Here is a 22,752-nt window from a genome sequence, read left to right as displayed (position 1 = left end):
AAGGGTTCTCTGTTGGGGACAGTTGAAAAACCCTTTAAGGTTCTAGATAGCACCTTTTTTCTAAGTGTGTAGTTCTCACAAAAGAGCTCAATAAAAAGGAGGAAAACATTACATAGCTTCTTCTATGTATTTATTTATCTATGGATTTATCTACACTAACTAGGTTTCCATCCAATTGGCAACAGATTTTCATGCAAATATTCTAGAACCTGCATAAAGAAAATATGCACCTTTTCCCATCAGTGGTGTTTCCACTAAACTGACTTGTTATGATAAAAATCAGTACGTGATGACATAGTGCACACAAAATTGTATTTTTCTCTTAAGTTTTCATGTACAGAATAAAAATCTAAAGTTCATTGTGTTTCCATCGTATTTTCAACTCTACCGATAGTTTTGTCACAAAAACCGTTACGTTAAATAGCTAAATGTACCTACCTTGGTCTAGCCAAGAGCTCGCAGACACTTATCCAGTGCGGATAAGCTGTGCGGATAGGCTAGTTTACATGGTGAGATGATTATGGATAAGTGAATGAACATTTGTATTTGATTTTTTTGATACAGTTTGACTTCCCCCCCCATAAAAACTGGATGGAAACGTGGTTACTGTGAACGATGAAGATAATCACCAGTCAAAACTAGTGGGCTCTGGGAATTGAGTCATCAAATCATGATGTCTGCATAATGTCCTGAATAACTATGCAATTTTTCAACTGAAACCCTCTCTTAACAGAATTGGAAAAAGTGACAGTTTTGCATTTTGCTTGTTGAAGATTATTCAGAGAGATAATCATATTCCATCTATTTACCCCCGGCCAATCTTTGATGTGACCGAAATGAAAACACTTTTTTTTTTGTAAGTCTGGACTGCAAACTACATGAATAAACCGGCTATAGACTATAATCTGATTACTTGACAGTTGAGGACAGTTGAGGACATTCTAATATAGTAAATTAATATATTTTACTAATACTAAACGTTATATAAATCTTGGTTAATTCACAGCAAAGCAGAGTGTTCACTAAGGGGAAATAAAATTGTCTCTCTAACTCGGTGGCTCTTTTAAAATAAATCAAAGCTAAACTCATTACAGAGGCAGAGTAATTCCCATGCCAAATCCATGTAAATATAGAGAAACATTGCTGCGTATTCTCTCTAGTCTAGTACATTCAGAGAGGAGCAACAGACCAGATATGTGGTTAGGGATTGCTTTATTAGACTATAGGGAACGAAGTACAGATGAATAATAATGATAATAATAGTATTCATCAAATAGTTCTCCGTCACCTTTGAACATCTGACCGACAAATGAAACATGGTTTAATTAAACACTGTTTAACTGTAATCAACCAACAGCAACTGTTGATCCATACTGTATCAAACTGCAATTTACCCATAATCCATTTGGACAGAGCTGAAACTAAAGTGACAGCTAAGCACCTCAACTGTTATAGTAAAGTGATTGGAGTACCTTTTAAGCCACCCCACCGTCCGCAATCGAGGCAGACTGGTTAACAGGAAGAGACGTTTGATACAGGCCACGATCGATAAGCACTTGTAGTTAAGTCATAAATGCTGGCTGTAGCAGAACAACAGGGGCTTTGCTATTGGGCTGATAAATCTGTTTATTCCAGTAGCACCGTGTCAACAATCAGTGTAAGAGCAGCCTTGTGTGTAATCGGTCATTCCACAGAGAGAGGCTACTGTAAACTAGTACCAGCTTTATAGAGAACTGGAATGACTGATTTACACTATAAGGCTGACCTGAACCGGACTGAGCTGGCTGAGGTATTTTTATTCTTATAGAGAAGGGATTTACACTATAATGCCAATCAGACATAGAGTGCTGGCTTGGGTAGTTTCTTTTCACATTCTCCTTCCCAGCCCTGTTTCAGCAACTATAATGGATGTGTAACCAAGCTTGCCCAGTACAGCTCAGCTCAGCTTATTATTATTATTATTACTATTATTGGCTTGGTTTGGCTCAGCAGTGTGTATACAATACAGTATGTGACTGGATGGTTGTTTAGAAAAACTAGATTTGGACGAGTACTCATTGCTCAGAGTGCAGCCTGTAGTCAATAATCGATGTGTATAGAGCCACAAACCTTCACTGATTTATCACTGTCAGATGGGAGAGAGGCATCGAAGTGCAATAAGTCAGGATTTAATTGACTATGAAAATGAGCTGAGACAATAATGAGTACTGGCTGCCATGCGTGTCACAGGCCCAAGGCAGTCAGGGTGCATGAGGAGGAGGATAAGGAGGAGGAAGCGGAAGAAGAGGAAGAGGAGGAGGAGGAATAGGAGGATGAGGAAGATGAGGAGGGGGAGGAAGAGGAGGAAGAGGAGGACTAGGAGCTTCACTCTGCTGCCTTTCAGGCCATTGATCTTTCTCTACCTCTCACTCCCTCACTCTCTTCCTTCAATTCGATCTCCATTTTGTCTCTGTATTGTCCTTTATGTTTCTCTCCCATGCCCATCTCTCAGATGAAGTGCTCACCATGGTAACTGAGCACGAAGAATCCGCTGCCACTGAAGTCGCTGTGGAACTTAATGAGGATCTGGTTGGAGGTGCTGTAGACCGACTCCAGCGCTGTGTTCCCACTGAACTGACCGATCTGGGGGGAGCTCTGGTCCGGACCATCCCTGTGACAGAGACAGAGACACACACACACACACAGACAGAGAGACAAACACACACACACTGATCAAATCCCTCTCCTTGGGCAAGTGACAATGTCAATAGAAAATGAAAACAACAAATTGACAACAAATTGACCAACACAAACATAGCTTTGAAAGGAGCACATTGGAAATCTCTGCACATTTTCCCACGTCAATGTAGAGTGCAGCCCATTCAATCATTGACATCAGGCATCCGGCATCAACGTTCAACAGGTACAGCTGTAGCGACAAACTGTATAGCTGTAATTACAAACTGTATAGCTGTACTGTATAGCTGTAATTACAAACTGTATAGCTGTAACTACAAACTGTATAGCTGTAATTACAAACTGTGTAGCTGTAATTACAAACTGTATAGCTGTAATTACAAACTGTATAGCTGTAATTACAAACTGTATAGCTGTAACTACAAACTGTATAGCTGTAATTACAAACTGTGTAGCTGTAATTACAAACTGTATAGCTGTAATTACAAACTGTATAGCTGTAACTACAAACTGTATAGCTGTAATTACAAACTGTGTAGCTGTAATTACAAACTGTATAGCTGTAATTACAAACTGTATAGCTGTAATTACAAACTGTATAGCTGTAACTACAAACTGTATAGCTGTAATTACAAACTGTGTAGCTGTAATTACAAACTGTATAGCTGTAATTACAAACTGTATAGCTGTACTTACAAATTGTATAGCTGTAATTACAAACTGTATAGCTGTAACTACAAACTGTATAGCTGTAACTACAAACTGTATAGCTGTAACTACAAACTGTATAGCTGTAACTACAAACTGTATAGCTGTAATTACAAACTGTGTAGCTGTAATTACAAACTGTATAGCTATAATTACAAACTGTATAGCTGTACTTACAAATTGTATAGCTGTAATTACAAACTGTATAGCTGTACTGTATAGCTGTAATTACAAACTGTATAGCTGTAACTACAAACTGTATAGCTGTAATTACAAACTGTGTAGCTGTAATTACAAACTGTATAGCTGTAATTACAAACTGTATAGCTATAATTACAAACTGTATAGATGTACTTACAAATTGTATAGCTGTAGCTACAAACTGTAAAGCTGTAGTGACAAACTGTATAGCTGTAACTACAAACTGTATAGCTGTAATTACAAACTGTATAGCTGTAATTACAAACTGTGTAGCTGTAATTACAAACTGTATAGCTGTAATTACAAACTGTATAGCTGTAGCTACAAACTGTATAGCTGTAATTACAAACTGTATAGCTGTAGCTACAAACTGTATAGCTGTAATTACAAACTGTATAGCTGTACTTACAAACTGTGTAGCTGTAATTACAAACTGTATAGCTGTAATTACAAACTGTGTAGCTGTAATTACAAACTGTGTAGCTGTAATTACAAACTGTATAGCTGTAATTACAAACTGTGTAGCTGTAATTACAAACTGTATAGCTGTAATTACAAACTGTATAGCTGTAATTACAAACAGTGTAGCTGTAATTACAAACTGTATAGCTGTAGCTACAAACTGTATAGCTGTAATTACAAACTGTTAAGCTGTACTTACAAATTGTATAGCTGTAGCTACAAACTGTATAGCTGTAATTACAAACTGTATAGCTATAATTACAAACTGGATAGCTGTAACTACAAACTGTATAGCTGTAATTACAAACTGTGTAGCTGTAATTACAAACTGTATAGCTGTAATTACAAACTGTATACTGTAGCTACAAACTGTATAGCTGTAATTACAAACTGTTTAGCTGTAACTACAAACTGTATAGCTGTAACTACAAACTGTATAGCTGTACTTACAAACTGTTTAGCTGTAATTACAAACTGTATAGCTGTAATTACAAACTGTATAGCTGTAGCTACAAACTGTATAGCTGTAATTACAAACGGTATACTGTAGCTACAAACTGTATAGCTGTAATTACAAACTGTTTAGCTGTAACTACAAACTGTATACCTGTAATTACAAACTGTATAGCTGTAACTACAAACTGTATAGCTGTAACTACAAACTGTATAGCTGTAATTACAAACTGTATAGCTGTAACTACAAACTGTATAGCTGTAACTATAAACTGTATAGCTGTAATTACAACTGTATAGCTGTAACTACAAACTGTATAGCTGTAACTACAAACTATATAGCTGTAATTACAAACTGTATAGCTGTAACTACAAACTGTATAGCTGTAATTACAAACTGTATAGCTGTAACTACAAACTGTATAGCTGTAATTACAAACTGTATACTGTAGCTACAAACTGTATAGCTGTAACTATAAACTGTATAGCTGTAATTACAAACTGTATAGCTGTAACTACAAACTGTATAGTTGTAACTACAAACTGTATAGCTGTAGCTACAAACTGTATAGCTGTAATTACAAACTGTATAGCTGTAACTACAAACTGTATAGCTGTAATTACAAACAGTATAGCTGTAATTACAAACTGTATAGCTGTAATTACAAACTGTTTAGCTGTAACTACAAACTCTATAGCTGTAATTACAAACTGTATAGCTATAATTACAAACTGTATAGCTGTAACTACAAACTGTATAGCTATAATTACAAACTCTATAGCTGTAACTACAAACGGTATAGCTATAACTGCAAACTGTATAGCTGTAACTACAAACGGTATAGCTATAATTACAAACTGTATAGCTGTAATTACAAACTGTATAGCTGTAATTACAAACTGTTTAGCAGTAGCTACAAACTGTATAGCTGTAATTACAAACTGTACTGCTGTAATTAAACTGTACAGCTGTAATTACAAACTGTATAGCTGTAATTACAAACTGTATAGCTGTAATTACAAACTGTATAGCTGTAGCTACAAACTGTATAGCTGTAATTACAAACTGTATACTGTAGCTACAAACTGTATAGCTGTAATTACAAACTGTTTAGCTGTAACTACAAACTGTATAGCTGTAATTACAAACTGTATAGCTGTAACTACAAACTATATAGCTGTAATTACAAACTGTATAGCTGTAACTACAAACTGTATAGCTGTAATTACAAACTGTATAGCTGTAACTACAAACTGTATAGCTGTAATTACAAACTGTATAGCTGTAATTACAAACTGTTTAGCTGTAACTACAAACTCTATAGCTGTAATTACAAACTGTATAGCTATAATTACAAACTGTATAGCTGTAACTACAAACTCTATAGCTGTAACTACAAACGGTATAGCTGTAACTACAAACGGTATAGCTATAACTACAAACTGTATAGCTGTAACTACAAACTGTATAGCTGTAACTACAAACTGTATAGCTGTAACTATAAACTGTATAGCTTTAATTACAAACTGTATAGCTGTAACTACAAACTGTATAGCTGTAACTACAAACGATATAGCTGTAATTACAAACTGTATAGCTGCAACTAACAGTTTAAAGAAGGATTTTTAAGCCTTGAGACATTTGAGACATGGATTGTGTATGTGTGGCATTCAGAGGGTGAATGGGCAAGACAAAAGGTTGAAGTGCCTTTGAACGGGGTAGGCGCACCAGGTGCACCTGTTTGTGTCAAGAACTATAAAGCTGCTGGGTTTTTCACGCTCAACAGTTTCCCGTCTGTATCAAGAATGGTCCACCACCCAAAGAACTTCCAACCAACTTGACACAACTGTAGGAAACATTGGGCCAGCATCCCTGTGGAATGTCTTCAACATCTTGTAGAGTCCATGCCCTGACAAATTGAGGGTGTTTGAAAAAGGTATCAAACTACCCAGATATCAAACCACCTACCCAATTAAGAGACAGGGGCAGCGGGAGGGTTACATCTCTGTGATCCTGGCAGCCAGAGAGCAGTACAATCTGGAGCCAGTAAAAGGTAAAGAAGAGTGTGAAGAGGAGACGGGTTCTGTGTATTGGTAATCAGTGGACCCACTCTCTGTGCACAATTAGGTTAGGGTGGTCCAAATGAACAAATGAGCTGTCTTATTAGTCTGACTAATTTTCGGACACCGGAGATGTTCCGGGAGCGAGTGAGTGAGTGAGTGAGTGAGAGAGAGAGAGAGAGAGAGAGAGAGAGAGAGTGAGAGAGAGTGAGAGAGAGAGAGAGTGAGAGAGAGAGAGAGTGAGTGTGAGAGAGAGTGTGAGAGTGAGTGTGAGAGTGAGAGAGAGAGTGTGTGTGAGAGAGAGAGAGAGAGAGAGAGAGAGAGAGAGAGAGAGAAAGAGAGTGAGAGAGTGAGAGAGTGAGTGTGAGAGAGAGAGAGATCATTTGTGTTAGAATGTGTGTATGTGTGAGTGTCTGTGTGTGTGACAGAGAAAGTGTGTGTGAGAGTGTGTGTGTGTCCGTGTACAGTATGTGACAGAAAGTCAAGGAGAGTGTGTATGTGTGTGTTTGTGAGAGAGAGCGTGTGTGTCTGTGTGTGTGACAGAGACAGTGTGTGTGAGAGTGTGTGCGTGTCCGTGTACAGTATGTGACAGAAAGTGAAGGAGAGTGTGTGTGTGTGTATGTGAGAGAGAGCGTGTGTGTGAGAGAGTGTGAGAGAGCGTGTGTGTATGTGAGAGAGAGCGTGTGTGTGAGAGAGTGTGAGAGAGCGTGTGTGTGTGTGAGAGAGCATGAGAGAGCGTGTGTGTGTGTGAGAGAGCATGTGTGTGAGAGAGCGTGTGTGTGTTTGTGAGAGAGAGAGAGAGCGTGTGTGTATGTGTTTGTGAGAGAGAGAGAGCTATGTAAGATTAGGGTGGTAAGGCAATAAATAGGCCATAGTGGTGAAATAATTACAATTTAGCAATTAAACACTTAAGTGATAGATGTGCAGAAGAGGAATGTGCAAGTAGAGATACTGGGGTGCAAAGGAGCAAAATTAAATAACAACAATATGGGGATGAGGTAGTTGGGTGGGCTATTTACAGATGGGCTATGTTCAGGTGCAATGATCTGTAAGTTTCTCTGACAGCTGATGCTTAAAGTTAGTGAGGGAGATATGAGTCTCCAGCTTCAGTGATTTTTGCAATTTATTCCAGTCATTGGCAGCAGAGATCTGGAAGGAAAGGAGTTGGCTTTGGGGGTGACCAGTGAAATATACCTGCTGGAGCGCATGCTACGGGTGGGTGCTGCTATGGTGACCAGTGAGCTGAGATAAGGTGGGGCTTTACCTAGCAAAGACTTAGATGACCTGGAGCCAGTGGGTTTGGCGACAAATATGAAGCGAGGGCCAGCCAACGAGAGCATACAGGTCGCAGTGGTGGGTAGTATATGGGGCTTGGGTGACAAAACGGATGGCACTGTGATAGACTGCATCCAATGTGCTGAGTAGAGTGTTGGAGGCTATTTAGTAAATTACATCAAGTTCAAGAATAGTCTGTTTTACGAGGGTATGTTTGGCTGTATGAGTGAAGGATGCTTTGTTGCGAAATAGGAAGCCGATTCTAGATTTAATTTTGGATTGGAGATGCTTAATGTGAGACTGGAAGGAGAGTTTACAGTCTAACCAGACACCTAGGTATTTGTAGTTGTCCACATATTCAGTCAGAACCGTCATGAGTAGTGATGCTAGATGGATGGGCAGGTGAGGGCAGTGATCGGTTGAAGAGCATGCATTTTGTTTTACTTGCATTTAAGAGCAGTTGGAGGCCACGGAAGGAGTGTTGTACGGCATTGAAGCTCATCTGGAGGTTTGTTAACAGGGCCAGAAGTGTACAAAATGGTGTCGTCTGCGTAGAGGTGGATCAGAGAATCACCAGCTGCAAGAGCGACATCATTGATGTATACAGAGAAAAGAGTCGGCCCAAGAATTGAATCCTGTGGCACCCTCATAGAGACGGCCAGAGGTCCAGACAACAGGCCCTCAGATTTGACACATTGAACTCTGTCTGAGTGTAGTTGGTGAACCAGGCTAGGCAGTCATTTGAGAAATCAAGGCTGTTGAGTGTGTCGATAAGAATGCGAGGATTGACAAATCAAATCAAATCAAATCAAATTTTATTTGTCACATACACATGGTTAGCAGATGTTAATGCGAGTGTAGCGAAATGCTTGTGCTTCTAGTTCCGACAATGCAGTAATAACCAACAAGTAATCTAACTAACAATTCCAAAACTACTGTCTTATACACAGTGTAAGGGGATAAAGAATATGTACATAAGGATATATGAATGAGTGATGGTACAGAGCAGCATAGGCAAGATACAGTAGCTGATATCGAGTACAGTATATACATATGAGATGAGTATGTAAACAAAGTGGCATAGTTAAAGTGGCTAGTGATACATGTATTACATAAGGATGCAGTCGATGATATAGAGTACAGTATATACGTATGCATATGAGATGAATAATGTAGGGTATGTAAACATTATATAAGGTAGCATTGTTTAAAGTGGCTAGTGATATATTTACATCATTTCCCATCAATTCCCATTATTAAAGTGGCTGGAGTTGAGTCTGTGTCAGTGTCAGTGTGTTGGCAGCAGCCACTCAATGTTAGTGGTGGCTGTTTAACAGTCTGATGGCCTTGAGATAGAAGCTGTTTTTCAGTCTCTCGGTCCCAGCTTTGATGCACCTGTACTGACCTCGCCTTCTGGATGATAGCGGGGTGAACAGGCAGTGGCTCGGGTGGTTGATGTCCTTGATGATCTTTATGGCCTTCCTGTAACATCGGGTGGTGTAGGTGTCCTGGAGGGCAGGTAGTTTGCCCCCGGTGATGTGTTGTGCAGACCTCACTACCCTCTGGAGAGCCTTACGGTTGAGGGCGGAGCAGTTGCCGTACCAGGCGGTGATACAGCCCGCCAGGTTGCTCTCGATTGTGCATCTGTAGAAGTTTGTGAGTGCTTTTGGTGACAAGCCGAATTTCTTCAGCCTCCTGAGGTTGAAGAGGCGCTGCTGCGCCTTCTTCACGATGCTGTCTGTGTGAGTGGACCAATTCAGTTTGTCTGTGATGTGTATGCCGAGGAACTTAAAACTTGCTACCCTCTCCACTACTGTTCCATCGATGTGGATAGGGGGGTGTTCCCTCTGCTGTTTCCTGAAGTCCACAATCATCTCCTTAGTTTTGTTGACATTGAGTGTGAGGTTAATTTCCTAACACCACACTCCGAGGGCCCTCACCTCCTCCCTGTAGGCCGTCTCGTCGTTGTTGGTAATCAAGCCTACCACTGTTGTGTCGTCCGCAAACTTGATGATTGAGTTGGAGGCGTGCGTGGCCACGCAGTCGTGGGTGAACAGGGAGTACAGGAGAGGGCTCAGAACGCACCCTTGTGGGGCCCCAGTGTTGAGGATCAGCGGGGAGGAGATGTTGTTGCCTACCCTCACCACCTGGGGCGGCCCGTCAGGAAGTCCAGTACCCAGTTGCACAGGGCGGGGTCGAGACCCAGGGTCTCGAGCTTGATGACGAGCTTGGAGGGTACTATGGTGTTGAATGCCGAGCTGTAGTCGATGAACAGCATTCTCACATAGGTATTCCTCTTGTCCAGATGGGTTAGGGCAGTGTGCAGTGTGGTTGAGATTGCATCGTCTGTGGACCTATTTGGGCGGTAAGCAAATTGGAGTGGGTCTAGGGTGTCAGGTAGGGTGGAGGTGATATGGTCCTTGACTAGTCTCTCAAAGCACTTCATGATGACGGATGTGAGTGCTACGGGGCGGTAGTTGTTTAGCTCAGTTACCTTAGCTTTCTTGGGAACAGGAACAATGGTGGCCCTCTTGAAGCATGTGTGAACAGCAGACTGGTATAGGGATTGATTGAATATGTCTGTAAACACACCGGCCAGCTGGTCTGCGCATGCTCTGAGGGCGCGGCTGGGGATGCTGTCTGGGCCTGCAGCCTTGCGAGGGTTAACACGTTTAAATGTCTTACTCACCTCGGCTGCAGTGAAGGAGAGACCGCATGTTTTCATTGCAGGCCGTGTCAGTGGCACTGTATTGTCCTCAAAGCGGGCAAAAAAGTTATTTAGTCTGCCTGGGAGCAAGACATCCTGGTCCGTGACTGGGCTGAATTTCTTCCTGTAGTCCGTGATTGACCGTAGACCTTGCCACATGCCTCTTGTGTCTGAGCCGTTGAATTGAGATTCTACTTTGTCTCTGTACTGACGCTTAGCTTGTTTAATAGCCTTGCGGAGGGAATAGCTGCACTGTTTGTATTCAGTCATGTCACCAGACACCTTGCCCTGATTAAAAGCAGTGGTTCGCGCTTTCAGTTTCACACGAACGCTGCCATCAATCCACGGTTTCTGGTTAGGGAATGTTTTAATCGTTGCTATGGGAACGACATCTTCAACGCACGTTCTAATGAACTCGCACACCGAATCAGCGTATTCGTCAATGTTGTTGTCTGACGCAATACGAAACATCTCCCAGTCCACGTGATGGAAGCAGTCTTGGAGTGTGGAGTCAGCTTGGTCGGACCAGCATTGGACAGACCTCAGCGTGGGAGCTTCTTGTTTTAGTTTCTGTCTGTAGGCAGGGATCAACAAAATGGAGTCGTGGTCAGCTTTTCCGAAAGGGGGACGGGCAGGGCCTTATATGCGTCGCGGAAGTTAGAGTAACAATGATCCAAGGTCTTTCCACCCCTGGTTGCGCAATCGATATGCTGATAAAATTTAGGGAGTCTTGTTTTCAGATTAGCCTTGTTAAAATCCCCAGCTACAATGAATGCAGCCTCAGAGTCGAAAGCCTTGGCCAGGTCGATGAATACGGCTGCACAGTATTGTCTTTTATCGATGGCGGTTATGATATCGTTTAATACCTTGAGCATGGCTGAGTTGCACCCATGCCCAGCTCGCAAACCAGATTGCTTAGCGGAGATGGTACGGTAGGATTCGAAATGGTCGGTGATCTGTTCGTTAACTTGGCTTTCGAAGACCTTGGAAAGGCAGGGTAGGATAGTTATAGGTCTGTAACAGTTTGGGTCTGGAGTGTCTCCCACTTTGAAGAGGGGGATGACCGCAGCAGCTTTCCAATCTTTGGGGATCTCAGCCGATACGAAAGCGAGGTTGAACAGGCTAGTAATAGGGGTTGCAACAATTACAGCTGATCATTTTAGAAAGAGAGGGTCCAGATTGTCTAGCCCAGCTGATTTGTACGGGTCCAGGTTTTGCAGCTCTTTCACAACATCAGCTATCTGGATTTGGTTGAAGGAGAAATGGGGAGGCTTGGGCAAGTTGCTGTGGGGGGTGCAGAGCTGTTGACAGGGGTAGAGGTAGCCAGGTGGAAAGCATGGCCAGCCGTAGAAAAATGCTTATTAAAATTCTTGATTATCGTAGATTTATCGGTGGTGACAGTGTTTCCTAGCCTCAGTGCAGTGGGCAGCTGGGAGGAGGTGTTCTTATTCTCCATGGACTTTACAGTGTCCCAGAACATTTTGGAGTTTGTGCTACAGGATGCACATTTCTGTTTGAAAAGCTAGCCTTAGCTTTCCTAACTGCTTGTGTATATTAGTTCCTAACTTCCCTGAAAAGTTACATATCATAGGGGCTATTCGATGCTAACAGGATGTTTTTGTGCTGGTCAAGGGAAGTCAGGTCTGGAGTGAACCAAGGGCTATATCTGTTCTTCGTTCTACATTTTTTGAATGGGACATGCTTTTTAAGATGGTGAGGAAAGCACTTTTAAAGAATAACCAGGCATTCTCTACTGATGGAATGAGGTCAATATCCTTCCAGGATACCTTGGCCAGGTCGATTAGAAAGGCCTGCTTGCTGAAGTGTTTTAGGGAGCGTTTGACAGTGATGAGGGGTTGTCGTTTAACAGCAGACCCATTACGGACGCAGGCAATGAGGCAGTGATCGCTGAGAACCTGGTTGAAGACAGAAGAGGTGTATTTAGAGGGCAGGTTGGTCAGGATAATATCTATGAGGGTGCCCGTGTTCACGGATTTGGGGTTGTACCTAGTAAGTTCCATGATAATTTGTGTGAGATTGGGGGCATCAAGCTTAGATTGTAGGACGGCCGGGGTGTTAGCGATATCCTAGTTTAGGTCGCCTAACAGTACAAACTCTTGAAGATAAATGGGGGGTGATTAATTCACATATGGTGTCCAGTGCACAGCTGGGGGCTGAGGGGGGTCTATAACAAGCGGCAACAGTGAGAGACTTATTTCTGGACAGGTAGATTTTTAAAAGTAGAAGCTCGAACTGTTTGGGCACAGACCTGGATAGCATGACAGAACTCTGCAGGCTGTCTCTGCAGAAGATTGCAACTCCACCCCCTTTGACAGTTCTATCTTGTCCGAAGATGTTGTTGTTGGGGATGGAAATTTCAGAATTTTTGGTGGCCTTCGTAAGCCAGGATTCAGACATGGCTAGGACATCCGGGTTGGCAGAGTGTGCTAAAGCAGTGAAAAAAACTAATTTAGGGAGGAGACTTCTGATGTTAACATGCATGAAACCAAGGCTTTTATGGTTATAGAAGTCAACAAATGATAGCGCCTGGGGAATAGGAGTGGAACTAGGGGCTACAGGGCCTGGGTTAACCTATACATCACCAGAGGAACAGAGGAGGAGTAGAATAAGAGTACGGCTAAAGGCTATAAAAACTGGTAATCTAGTGCATTGAGGACAGAGAATAAAAGGAGCAGATTTCAGGTCATGGTGGAATAGATTCAAGGCATAATGTACAGACAAGGGTATGGTAGAATGTGAGTACAGTGGAGGTAAACCTATGCGTTGGCTGACGATGAGAGAGGTTTCGTCTTTGGAGGCATCAGTTAACCTAGGTGAGGTCTCGCATTTGTGTTTGGTGGGAAAAAAAGAGCTATCTAAGGATTTTTGAGCGGGACTGAGGGCTCTACAGTGAAATAAAACAATAAAAACTAGCCAAGACAGCAGTAGACAAGGCATATTGACATTAGAGAGAGGCATAAAGCAATCACAGGTGTTGATCAGGAGAGCTAAGACAACAACGGGTAAATGGTGATGAATGGGCAGAGCGGGCCAGTTAGGTACACACAGGACCTGAGTACGAGGCTGGGGCCGGCAGGTAAACAAAATGAGGTACCTTGTTATTGAAACAGTCCAGGGGGACATCAGCTGTGCAGCCGAATGATCATAGGGTCAAAATAGGTGAGTCAGGGTGCTGTTCGGTATTCACTACTATGCTGGGTGAGCAGGGTACAGAGTACAGAAAAGCTGTCAGGCCGGGGCTAAAGATGGTTCTTTGTCAATATCGTAACAGTATAGCCTGTTGAGACCACATCGGGCGACATGTCGGCAGTCCAGTCATGATGGATCGGCGGGGCTCCGTGTCGACAATAAAGGGTCCAGGCCAATTAGCCAAGGAGGTATTGTAGCCCTAGAATTAGCTGGTAAGTGGGCCTAGCTCGAGGCTAGCTGGTGCTTGCTTTGGGATAGAGGCATTAGCTAATGCTGAATGTATGCTATGCTGAAAGGTCATTATTTAAAGGTGTGGGTGGAGTGGAGGGTATGCTATGCTGAAAGGTCATTATTTAAAGGTGTGGGTGGAGTGGAGGTTATGCTATGCTCAAAGTGAATTATTTAAAGGTGTGGGTGGAGTGGAGGGTATGCAATGCTGAAAGGTCATTATTTAAAGGTGTGGAGTTGAGGGTATGCTATGCTGAAAGGTCATTATTTAAAGGTGTGGGTGGAGTGGAGGGTATGCTATGCTGAAAGTTAATTATTTAAAGGTGTGGGTGGAGTGGAGGGTATGCTATGCTGAAAGGTCATTATTTAAAGGTTTGGGTGGAGTGGAGTGTATGCTATGCTGAAAGGTCATTATTTAAAGGTGTGGGTGGAGTGGAGGGTATGCTATGCTGAAAGGTCATTATTTAAAGGTGTGGGTGGAGTGGAGGGTATGCTAGGCTGAAAGGTCATTATTTAAAGGTGTGGGTGGAGTGGAGGGTATGCTATGCTGTAAGTGAATTATTTAAAGGTGTGGGTGAAGTGGAGGGTATGCTATGCTGAATGTGCATTATTTGAAAGGTGTGGGTGAAGTGGAGGGTATGCTATGCTGAATGTGCATTATTTAAAGTTGTGGGTGGAGTGGAGGGTATGCTATGCTGAATGTGCATTATTTAAAGTTGTGGGTGGAGTGGAGGGTATGCTATGCTGAATGTGCATTATTTAAAGGTGTGGGTGAAGTGGAGGGTATGCTATGCTGAAAGCATTATTAAATTAAAGTACCCTCATGGATTGTTTTAAAACAAAGTGGGACTTAGAAGTTGTGTGCGCATGGATGGAGTGCATCAATTATTAGAATGAATCTTCCATCCAATATTCCATCCCCCTTCCTTCCTTTCTCTCTTTCTCTCCATCCAACTCCACAATAGTGGTGTCAGAGTGCTGGGGAAGAGGATTACTCAGAAAGCCGCTCTCTTTAAAACATCAAGATGCCTTTGACTGAATCTATGGGGATACTTGAAGAACCTGTATTGCTTGGTGCACAGGTCACATGGAGAGATTCAAAGTCTGCGTTCAACAATGACGATGCATTTAAATAGATGGACTGTGAGTGTGACATCTATTGGTCAGTTTGTTTAATGGGGGGGTTGGAGAAGTGGTTGGAGGGTACTATGGAACGTGGAACTCCAAAAACAATGTTGGTTTATGCGACAATTGTATTATCACTATAACACTTTAAAGTATATAAACAACAAAAATAGGAATATTTTTACCATCACAATAGAGATCTTAATAATAATCCCACTAATTTAGCATCCAACATCTAAGGTCAAGGGTGAGCTTTAACATAATTGGCTAGGCTAATTGACTATCACATAGTTCAACAGCATTTCTTGTTATCCCCTCATGTGTATTGAAACAAAGGTCTTATTTTATTGAAACCAGGGTTGTAAAGGGAGAGTATATCACTGAAAGATTTTGTCACGCCCTGACCTTAGAGATTTGGGGTGGGCATTCTATGTTTTTGTTTTCTATGATTTTGTATTTCTATGTTTTGGCCGGGTATGGTTCTCAATCAGGGACAGCTGTCTATCGTTGTCTCTGATTGGGAACCATACTTAGCTAGCCCTTTTTTTCCCCCTCGAGAGTTAAGTGAAAACACTGCTTGTTCATTAATAAGGCTATTTTCTCTTGAACCATATGTTCTATCCACTAGAAGCTAATGGACAAGTTATTCAAGTATAAATGACCAAAGTTACCATAGATTACCTGTTAATTACCAAAATGACAGAGGATTTCAGTAAGTTTGGTAAATTACAGGTAGCTTTGTAGCCATTTTTGAAACTAACTGAAAAGTAATTATGCAACATTTGACATCATTAACATCAATATACAATGATTATACCAAACATTAGGAACACCTTCCTAATACTGAGTTGCACCTGCCTCCCCTTTTGCCCTCAGAACAGCCTCAATTCATCGAGGCATGGACTCTACAAGGTGTCAAAAGTGTGGCCCATGTTGACTCCAATGCTTCAACAGTAGTGTCAAGTTGGCTGGATGTCTTTTGGGTGGTTGACTATTCTTGATACACACGAGAAACTGCTATGCGTGAAAAACCGAGCAGCGTTACTAACAAACCCCGTTCGAAGGCACTGTCATTTTTGTCTTGCCCATTCATCCCCTGAATGGCACACATGCACAATCCATGTCTCAATTAGCTCAAGGCTTAAAAATCCTTTAATATTTTACTGTGGTGGGCTAAATCAGGATCATGGAGTGTTTCTTGGTAGTCTTAAACAAATCTACTTTGAAACAAAAGTATACACCTCAGACACATGGTTATGGGCTTAAAGAAATAAGACCCCTCTACCATGTCAGATATAGAGTTGAAATGTATTACATTTTGAGTTTGCATCCCAATATTACACTTTATATACATCACAGAAGACTGAAGTATAACAAAACCGTTTGACATAGAAACACCGGCTTTCGGCATGTTATTAGATTAAAAAAATTATATACTTATATGAAATTATAATTTACATTAACGTTCCACCCATGAGGAACCCTGTCTCCTCCCCTTTATCTACACTGATTGAAGTGGATTTAACAAGTGACATCAGTAAGGGATCATAACCATCTGGATTCACCTGGTCAGTCTATGTCATGGAAAGAGCAGGTGTTCATAATGTTTTGTACACTAAGTGTATACAATTACACTGGCAAAATTGGGAAGAAGTGGAATAACAAAATAAGTGTGGGGAATGACAGTGTATTCCCCATGCTTGCTGACAAGCACACTAATTACCCTATATTTTAGGCCATTGTTAAGAATGAAAATTGTTCAACTTATCAGACTAAATAAAGTAAATAGATAACAAAAGCTCCTGAAGAGAATATTAATGCCTCCCCCTCTAGAATTGAATTTACGCTTTTGAGTTCACAATCTGTGTAACGGCAGATCTCCTCTTCATCTGAAGAGGAGTAAGGATCGGACCAAGATGCGGCGTGGTAAGTGTTCATGACAAATTTAATAAAAAAACACTGAACACTATGAGACACAAAACAATAAATGTGAACATTAACCAAACCTGAAACAGTACCGTGTGGCGACAAACACACACATGGAAACACACCCACAAACCAACAGTGAAACCCAGGCTACCTAAGTATGATTCTCAATCAGAGACAACTAACGACACCTGCCTCTGATTGAGAACCATACTAGGCCGAACACAGAAATAGAAAAACATAGAAACACAAAACATAGACTGCCCACCCCAACTCACGCCCTGACCATACTAAATGAAGACAAAACAAAGGAAAATAAAGGTCAGAATGTGACATTACCCCTCCCTCCAAAGGTGCGGACTCTGGCCGCAAAACCTGAACCTATATGGGAGGGTCTGGGTGGGCGTCTGTCCGCGGTGGAGGCTCTGGCGCCGGACGTGGACCCCACTTCACCATAGTTTTGGTGCGCCTCTAAGCCCGCCTCCGTGGCCTCTTTAGAGCGGCGACCCTCGCCTCCGATCTTGGACTGGGGACCCACGCCACGGGTCCCGAATGGATGGTAGACTCCGGCAGCGCCGGACAGGCGGGAGGCTCCGGCGGCTCCGGAGTGAAGGGCGGCTCCGGCCACTCCTGGCTGGCTGACGGCTCCGGCCGCTCCTGGCTGGCTGACAGCTCCGGCAGCTCCTGGCTGGCTGACGGCTCCGGCAGCTCCTGGCTGACTGACGGCTCCGGCAGCTCCTGGCTGGCTGACGGCTCAGGACAGACTGGCGGCTCCTGGCTGACTGACGGCTCTGGCAGCTCCTGGCTGACTGACGGCTCTGGCAGCTCCTGGCTGACTGACGGCTCTGGCAGCTCCTGGCTGACTGACGGCTCTGGCAGCTCCTGGCTGACTGACGGCTCTGGCAGCTCCTGGCTGACTGACGGCTCTGGCAGCTCCTGGCTGTCTGACGGCTCAGGACAGACTGGCGGCTCTGGCGGCTCAGGACAGACTGGCGGCTCTGGCGGCTCAGGACAGACTGGCGGCTCTGGCGGCTCAGGACAGACGGGAGACTCTAGCAGCTCAGGACAGACGGGAGACTCTAGCAGCTCAGGACAGACGGGAGACTCTAGCAGCTCAGGACAGACGGGAGACTCTAGCAGCTCAGGACAGACGGGAGATTCTAGCAGCTCAGGACAGATGGGAGACTCTAGCAGCTCAGGACAGACGGGAGACTCTAGCAGCTCAGGACAGACGGGAGACTCTAGCAGCTCAGGACAGACGGGAGACTCTGGCGGCTCTGGAGAGGAGGAAGGCTCTAGCAGCGCTGGACAGGCGGGAGCACCTGTAGGCAAAAGACGGAGAGACAGCCTGGTGCGGGGGGCTGCCACCGGAGGGCTGGTGCGTGGAGGTGGCACTGGATAGACCAGACCGTGCAGGCGCACTGGAGCTCTTGAGCACTGAGCCTGCCCAACCTTACCTGGTTGAATGCTCCCGGTCGCCATGCCAATGCGGCGAGGTGGAATAGCTCGCACTGGGCTGTGCTGGCGAACCGGGGACACCATGCATAAGGCTGGTGCCATGTACGCCGGCCCGAGGAGACGCACTGGAGACCAGATGCGTAAAGCCGGCTTCATGGCACCTGGTTCGATGCCCACTCTAGCCCGGCTGGTACGAGGAGCTGGAATGTACCGCACCTGGCTATACACACACACTGGGGAAGCTGTGCGCTCCACCTCATAACACGATGCCTGCCCGGTCCCTCTCTCTCTCCGGTAAGCACAGGAAGTTGGCGCAGGTCTCCTACCTGGCTTCGCCACACTCCCCTGTGTGCCCCCCCCAATACATTTTTGGGGCTGCCTCTCGGGCTTCCTTGCCAGCCGTGTTCCCTCATATCGATGGCTCCTCTCTCCTAGGTGCCTCCACCTGTTCCCATGGGAGGCGATCCCTTCCAGCCAGGATCTCCTCCCATGTGTAGCACCCCTTGCCGTTCAAAACGTCCTCCCATGTCCAGGAGTCCTGACATCGCTGCCTCTCCTGCTGCTGCTGCCTGTTACCACGCCACTTGGTCCTTGGTTGGTGGATGTTTCTGTAACGGCAGATTTCCTCTTCATCTGAAGAGGAGTAAGGATCGGACCAAGATGCGGCGTGGTAAGTGTTCATGACGAATTTAATAAAAAAAACACTGAGACACAAAACAATAAATGTGAACATTAACCAAACCGAAACAGTACCGTGTGGCGACAAACACACACATGGAAACACACACCCACAAACCAACAGTGAAACCCAGGCTACCTAAGTATGATTCTCAATCAGAGACAACTAACGACACCTGCCTCTGATTGAGAACCATACTAGGCCGAACACAGAAATAGAAAAACATAGAAACACAAAACATAGACTGCCCACCCCAACTCACGCCCTGACCATACTAAATGAAGACAAAACAAAGGAAAAGAAAGGTCAGAACGTGACAATTTGTTAAGCAAAATTATTTTCATAGTTACAAATCAGGTCCCCCTACCCAACTTCTCTGCTAAAACATACTGTAGCCCTGTCTGCTTCCTTTTCATTGTCACAGCCTAAATGCCAATCACCAAATGAGGGGACTAATGCAAGTGTGGTTTTAATCAACTTTAGTACATGCTGTCAAAAGGCTGCATTCTGCAATAGGGACGGGAGTAACAGCAACCTCATTTTGTTGACAACATTGTACATAAAACAACGCTACCGTGCTGCTCTTTTTACAGTTTTATCAACTCAGCGGAAAACATTCTCTCTCTCCATTCTCTCCATTCCACTCGAATCTTGTTGCGGCATTTCTGCATCCAGTCCCCTTGATCCCTCACATAACTAGACCAATCATATGCTTCAATGTGCCGCGGTTCACAGTGCTGTGGCAAGACAGGATAATGATAGAGGTTCTGCTCGTGATGTGAAATTGCACGCACAGATGCTCTGATTTCAAAACAACTTGGAGCACAGTTGAAAAGTTAATGCACTGACTATACAATGGACTAATTAGCAGTACTTTTCAATAAGTGAGATATAAGAGGCGTGGAGTGTGAGCGTGAGAAAATTGTCAAACGTGTGTGTCTCACGGTCAATGTGTGAGAGTTGGCAGCTTTGCAATGAAAAATAAAACACTACTTTGTTGCTGAGTGAGAGGTGATTGGAAAGGAAAAAGAACAGCTGTCTTTGTGAACTCCCTTTCCAGCCTTTTCCATAACAAGGTGCATGAAGAGCTAACTACAGACAGGAAGTGACGTGAGTGGGTTATCTTACCACGCAGAGAGGCCAGTAGTTAACACTTTACCAAGTACATATATTATAATGTAACATAAAACATTACTTAGTTGCGGAGATAGAGGTGAGTGGGAATCTCTTCTTTCCACACACTGATGCAGTGATAGATGAATTCAAATCAAAGACGACTTAGTTGCTGAGTGAGTGAGAGATGAGTGGGAATCTCTTCTTTCCCCACATTGCTGTCGTCATAGATGGGTTCTGTACTTAGCACAGTGAAGTGGATGTATATTTAGTATGATATAACACATTAGTTGCTGAGAGAGGGATGAGTGTAGGTTCTTACCACACGGTGATGTAGTCATATATGGGTTCAGTGCTGAGCACAGTAAAGTTTATGTAGATCCCATTCCCAGGGGGAACCCTTACGCTCCACACACAGTCCTGGAAGTTGGGGTACTCCTCGGGGTGGCCGGGGGAGTAGATGGTCCCATTCATGGAGGTGATGTTACCCCCACACAGAGCTATAGATGAGAGGAGATACACAGCCAGGTCAGGTGATGTTACCCCAACACAACACCCACAGTCGCTTTCTAGGTGCAGTATCAATCTGTTACCATAGAGATGGTATCTATTAGATTTATATGCTAGTAGTTACCATATTTATCCTTGTTCTATAGTTACCTTCACAGCGTGGTACCGGGTGGTTCCAGTTGCGGCTGATTCCATGCAGACATGTGAGAGAAGCGTCCCCGATGAGGGAGTAGCCAGGCAGACACTCAAAGGACACAGTGAAGCCTACACTGAAGTCACTGCCGATCACGATGCCGTTACGAAAAGGACGAGGGTCGGGACAGCTCTGCAGCTGATAGGCTGGAAGTCAGGAAGTGGTCGATAATTCAGATAGATATGGGCAGAAAATACATATTAAAAAATTATACAATCATGAAAACTGATATATAGATAAAACTGTGTCATGCCAAAATCGAGGATACTAAGAGAGACTGCCCAGCCCGAGAGTATGAAAAATACAACGACATTGAATTGAGTTGAGTAAAATCACAAGCCCTTTTTGAGTTTTAGCCTCTTCCATACATTGATCTACCGATCTACCTCTGTAGTCTACGGTGTCGGCATTGGTTCGAATCCGGCCTACTGCCTTTTGACACAACCTCTATCCATATTTCCCCACGGTCATTCACTCTATCTATCTGTTCAATAAAATCATAAAATTTCTTAATAATATATTTTTTGAAACAACAAACTCTATCCTCACCCTGGTAAGTGATCCGGAAACCCGGCTTGTTCTGGGAGTAGTCGCTGTGGAAGAAGAAGCTGGTCTGGTGGGTGGTGCTGAACAGAGACTTGGGGACCTGCGGTCCACTGAACCTGTCAATCACCGTGCCAGTCTCCAGAGTTCCACTCCGAATCTCCAGGTAGTCATGGATGGCCTCCGTCGAGAAGTTGAGGAACTGCAGGTGGATTCCTAAAATAAACAGGCATATTAAAAACATACTGGTCAGACAGTGAGTTTATGAAATAAAGACCATGATCTTATTCATCTGCCTTTATTTCATCAGGTAGGTTAATCCTCGAATCCAGAACCCACTGAAACAGAACACTGACACTCTACAAGAAGAAACGTTTTCACAAGAGAACAGGTTAGTTGACTGAGAGATGCTCATTGGTACATAAAAAGAGTTGCAAAGGAGAGGAGCAACTGAATGTCATAATATAGTCAAGCTACAGTAATGTTTATTTATTTATTTTCCTTTATTTAACTAGGCAAGTCAGTTAAGAACAAATTCTTATTTACAATGACGGCCTAGGACCAGTGGGTTAACTGCCTTGTTCAGGGGCAGAACGACCTTGTCAGCTCAGGGATTCAATCTTGCAACCTTTTGGTTACAAGTTCAACGGTTTAACCACTAGGCTACCTCCCGCGTATATAATGCTGTTGTCTGAATTCCAGGGACACCAGACACAAGTCATATTCCTTTTTTATATATACAGTATAAAAAAATATAGATACAGTGCCTTGCGAAAGTATTCGGCCCACAGTGCAGGTGCATTTATACGGAGACTTGATTACACACAGGTGGATTGTATTTATCATCATTAGTCATTTAGGTCAACATTGGATCATTCAGAGATCCTCACTGAACTTCTGGAGAGAGTTTGCTGCACTGAAAGTAAAGGGGCTGAATAATTTTGCACGCCCAATTTTTCAGTTTTTGATTTGTTAAAAAAGTTTGAAATATCCAATAAATGTTGTTCCACTTCATGATTGTGTCCCACTTGTTGTTGATTCTTCACAAAAAAATACAGTTTTATATCTTTATGTTTGAAGCCTGAAATGTGGCAAAAGGTCGCAAAGTTCAAGGGGGCCGAATACTTTCACAAGGCACTGTATATTGATAGGTTTAGGTTACTATTCCTTTTTTATATATACAGTATAAAAATATATAGATATATATATATATCGATAGGTTTA

General features: G+C 43.3%; 1 protein-coding gene across 1 annotated transcript in view; it reads right to left on the bottom strand.

The window, feature by feature from the left end:
• Positions 1-22,752, bottom strand: part of LOC121841470 (CUB and sushi domain-containing protein 3-like) — a 633,380-nt gene that overhangs the window by 119,037 nt on the left and 491,591 nt on the right. Inside the window, exons 41-44 of the mRNA XM_042310031.1 lie at positions 21,535-21,744; positions 20,943-21,131; positions 20,605-20,782; positions 2,505-2,650 (exon numbers count right to left, since the gene is read on the bottom strand). Of these exons, the coding sequence (XP_042165965.1) occupies positions 2,505-2,650; positions 20,605-20,782; positions 20,943-21,131; positions 21,535-21,744 (723 nt within the window). The remainder of the gene's footprint in view (positions 1-2,504; positions 2,651-20,604; positions 20,783-20,942; positions 21,132-21,534; positions 21,745-22,752) is intronic.

Source organism: Oncorhynchus tshawytscha, linkage group LG31 (assembly GCF_018296145.1).
Source record: "Oncorhynchus tshawytscha isolate Ot180627B linkage group LG31, Otsh_v2.0, whole genome shotgun sequence".
NCBI lineage: Eukaryota > Metazoa > Chordata > Actinopteri > Salmoniformes > Salmonidae > Oncorhynchus > Oncorhynchus tshawytscha.
The sequence above is the reverse complement of the archived record's forward strand: the minus strand, read 5'-3'. Positions and strand labels throughout refer to the sequence as shown.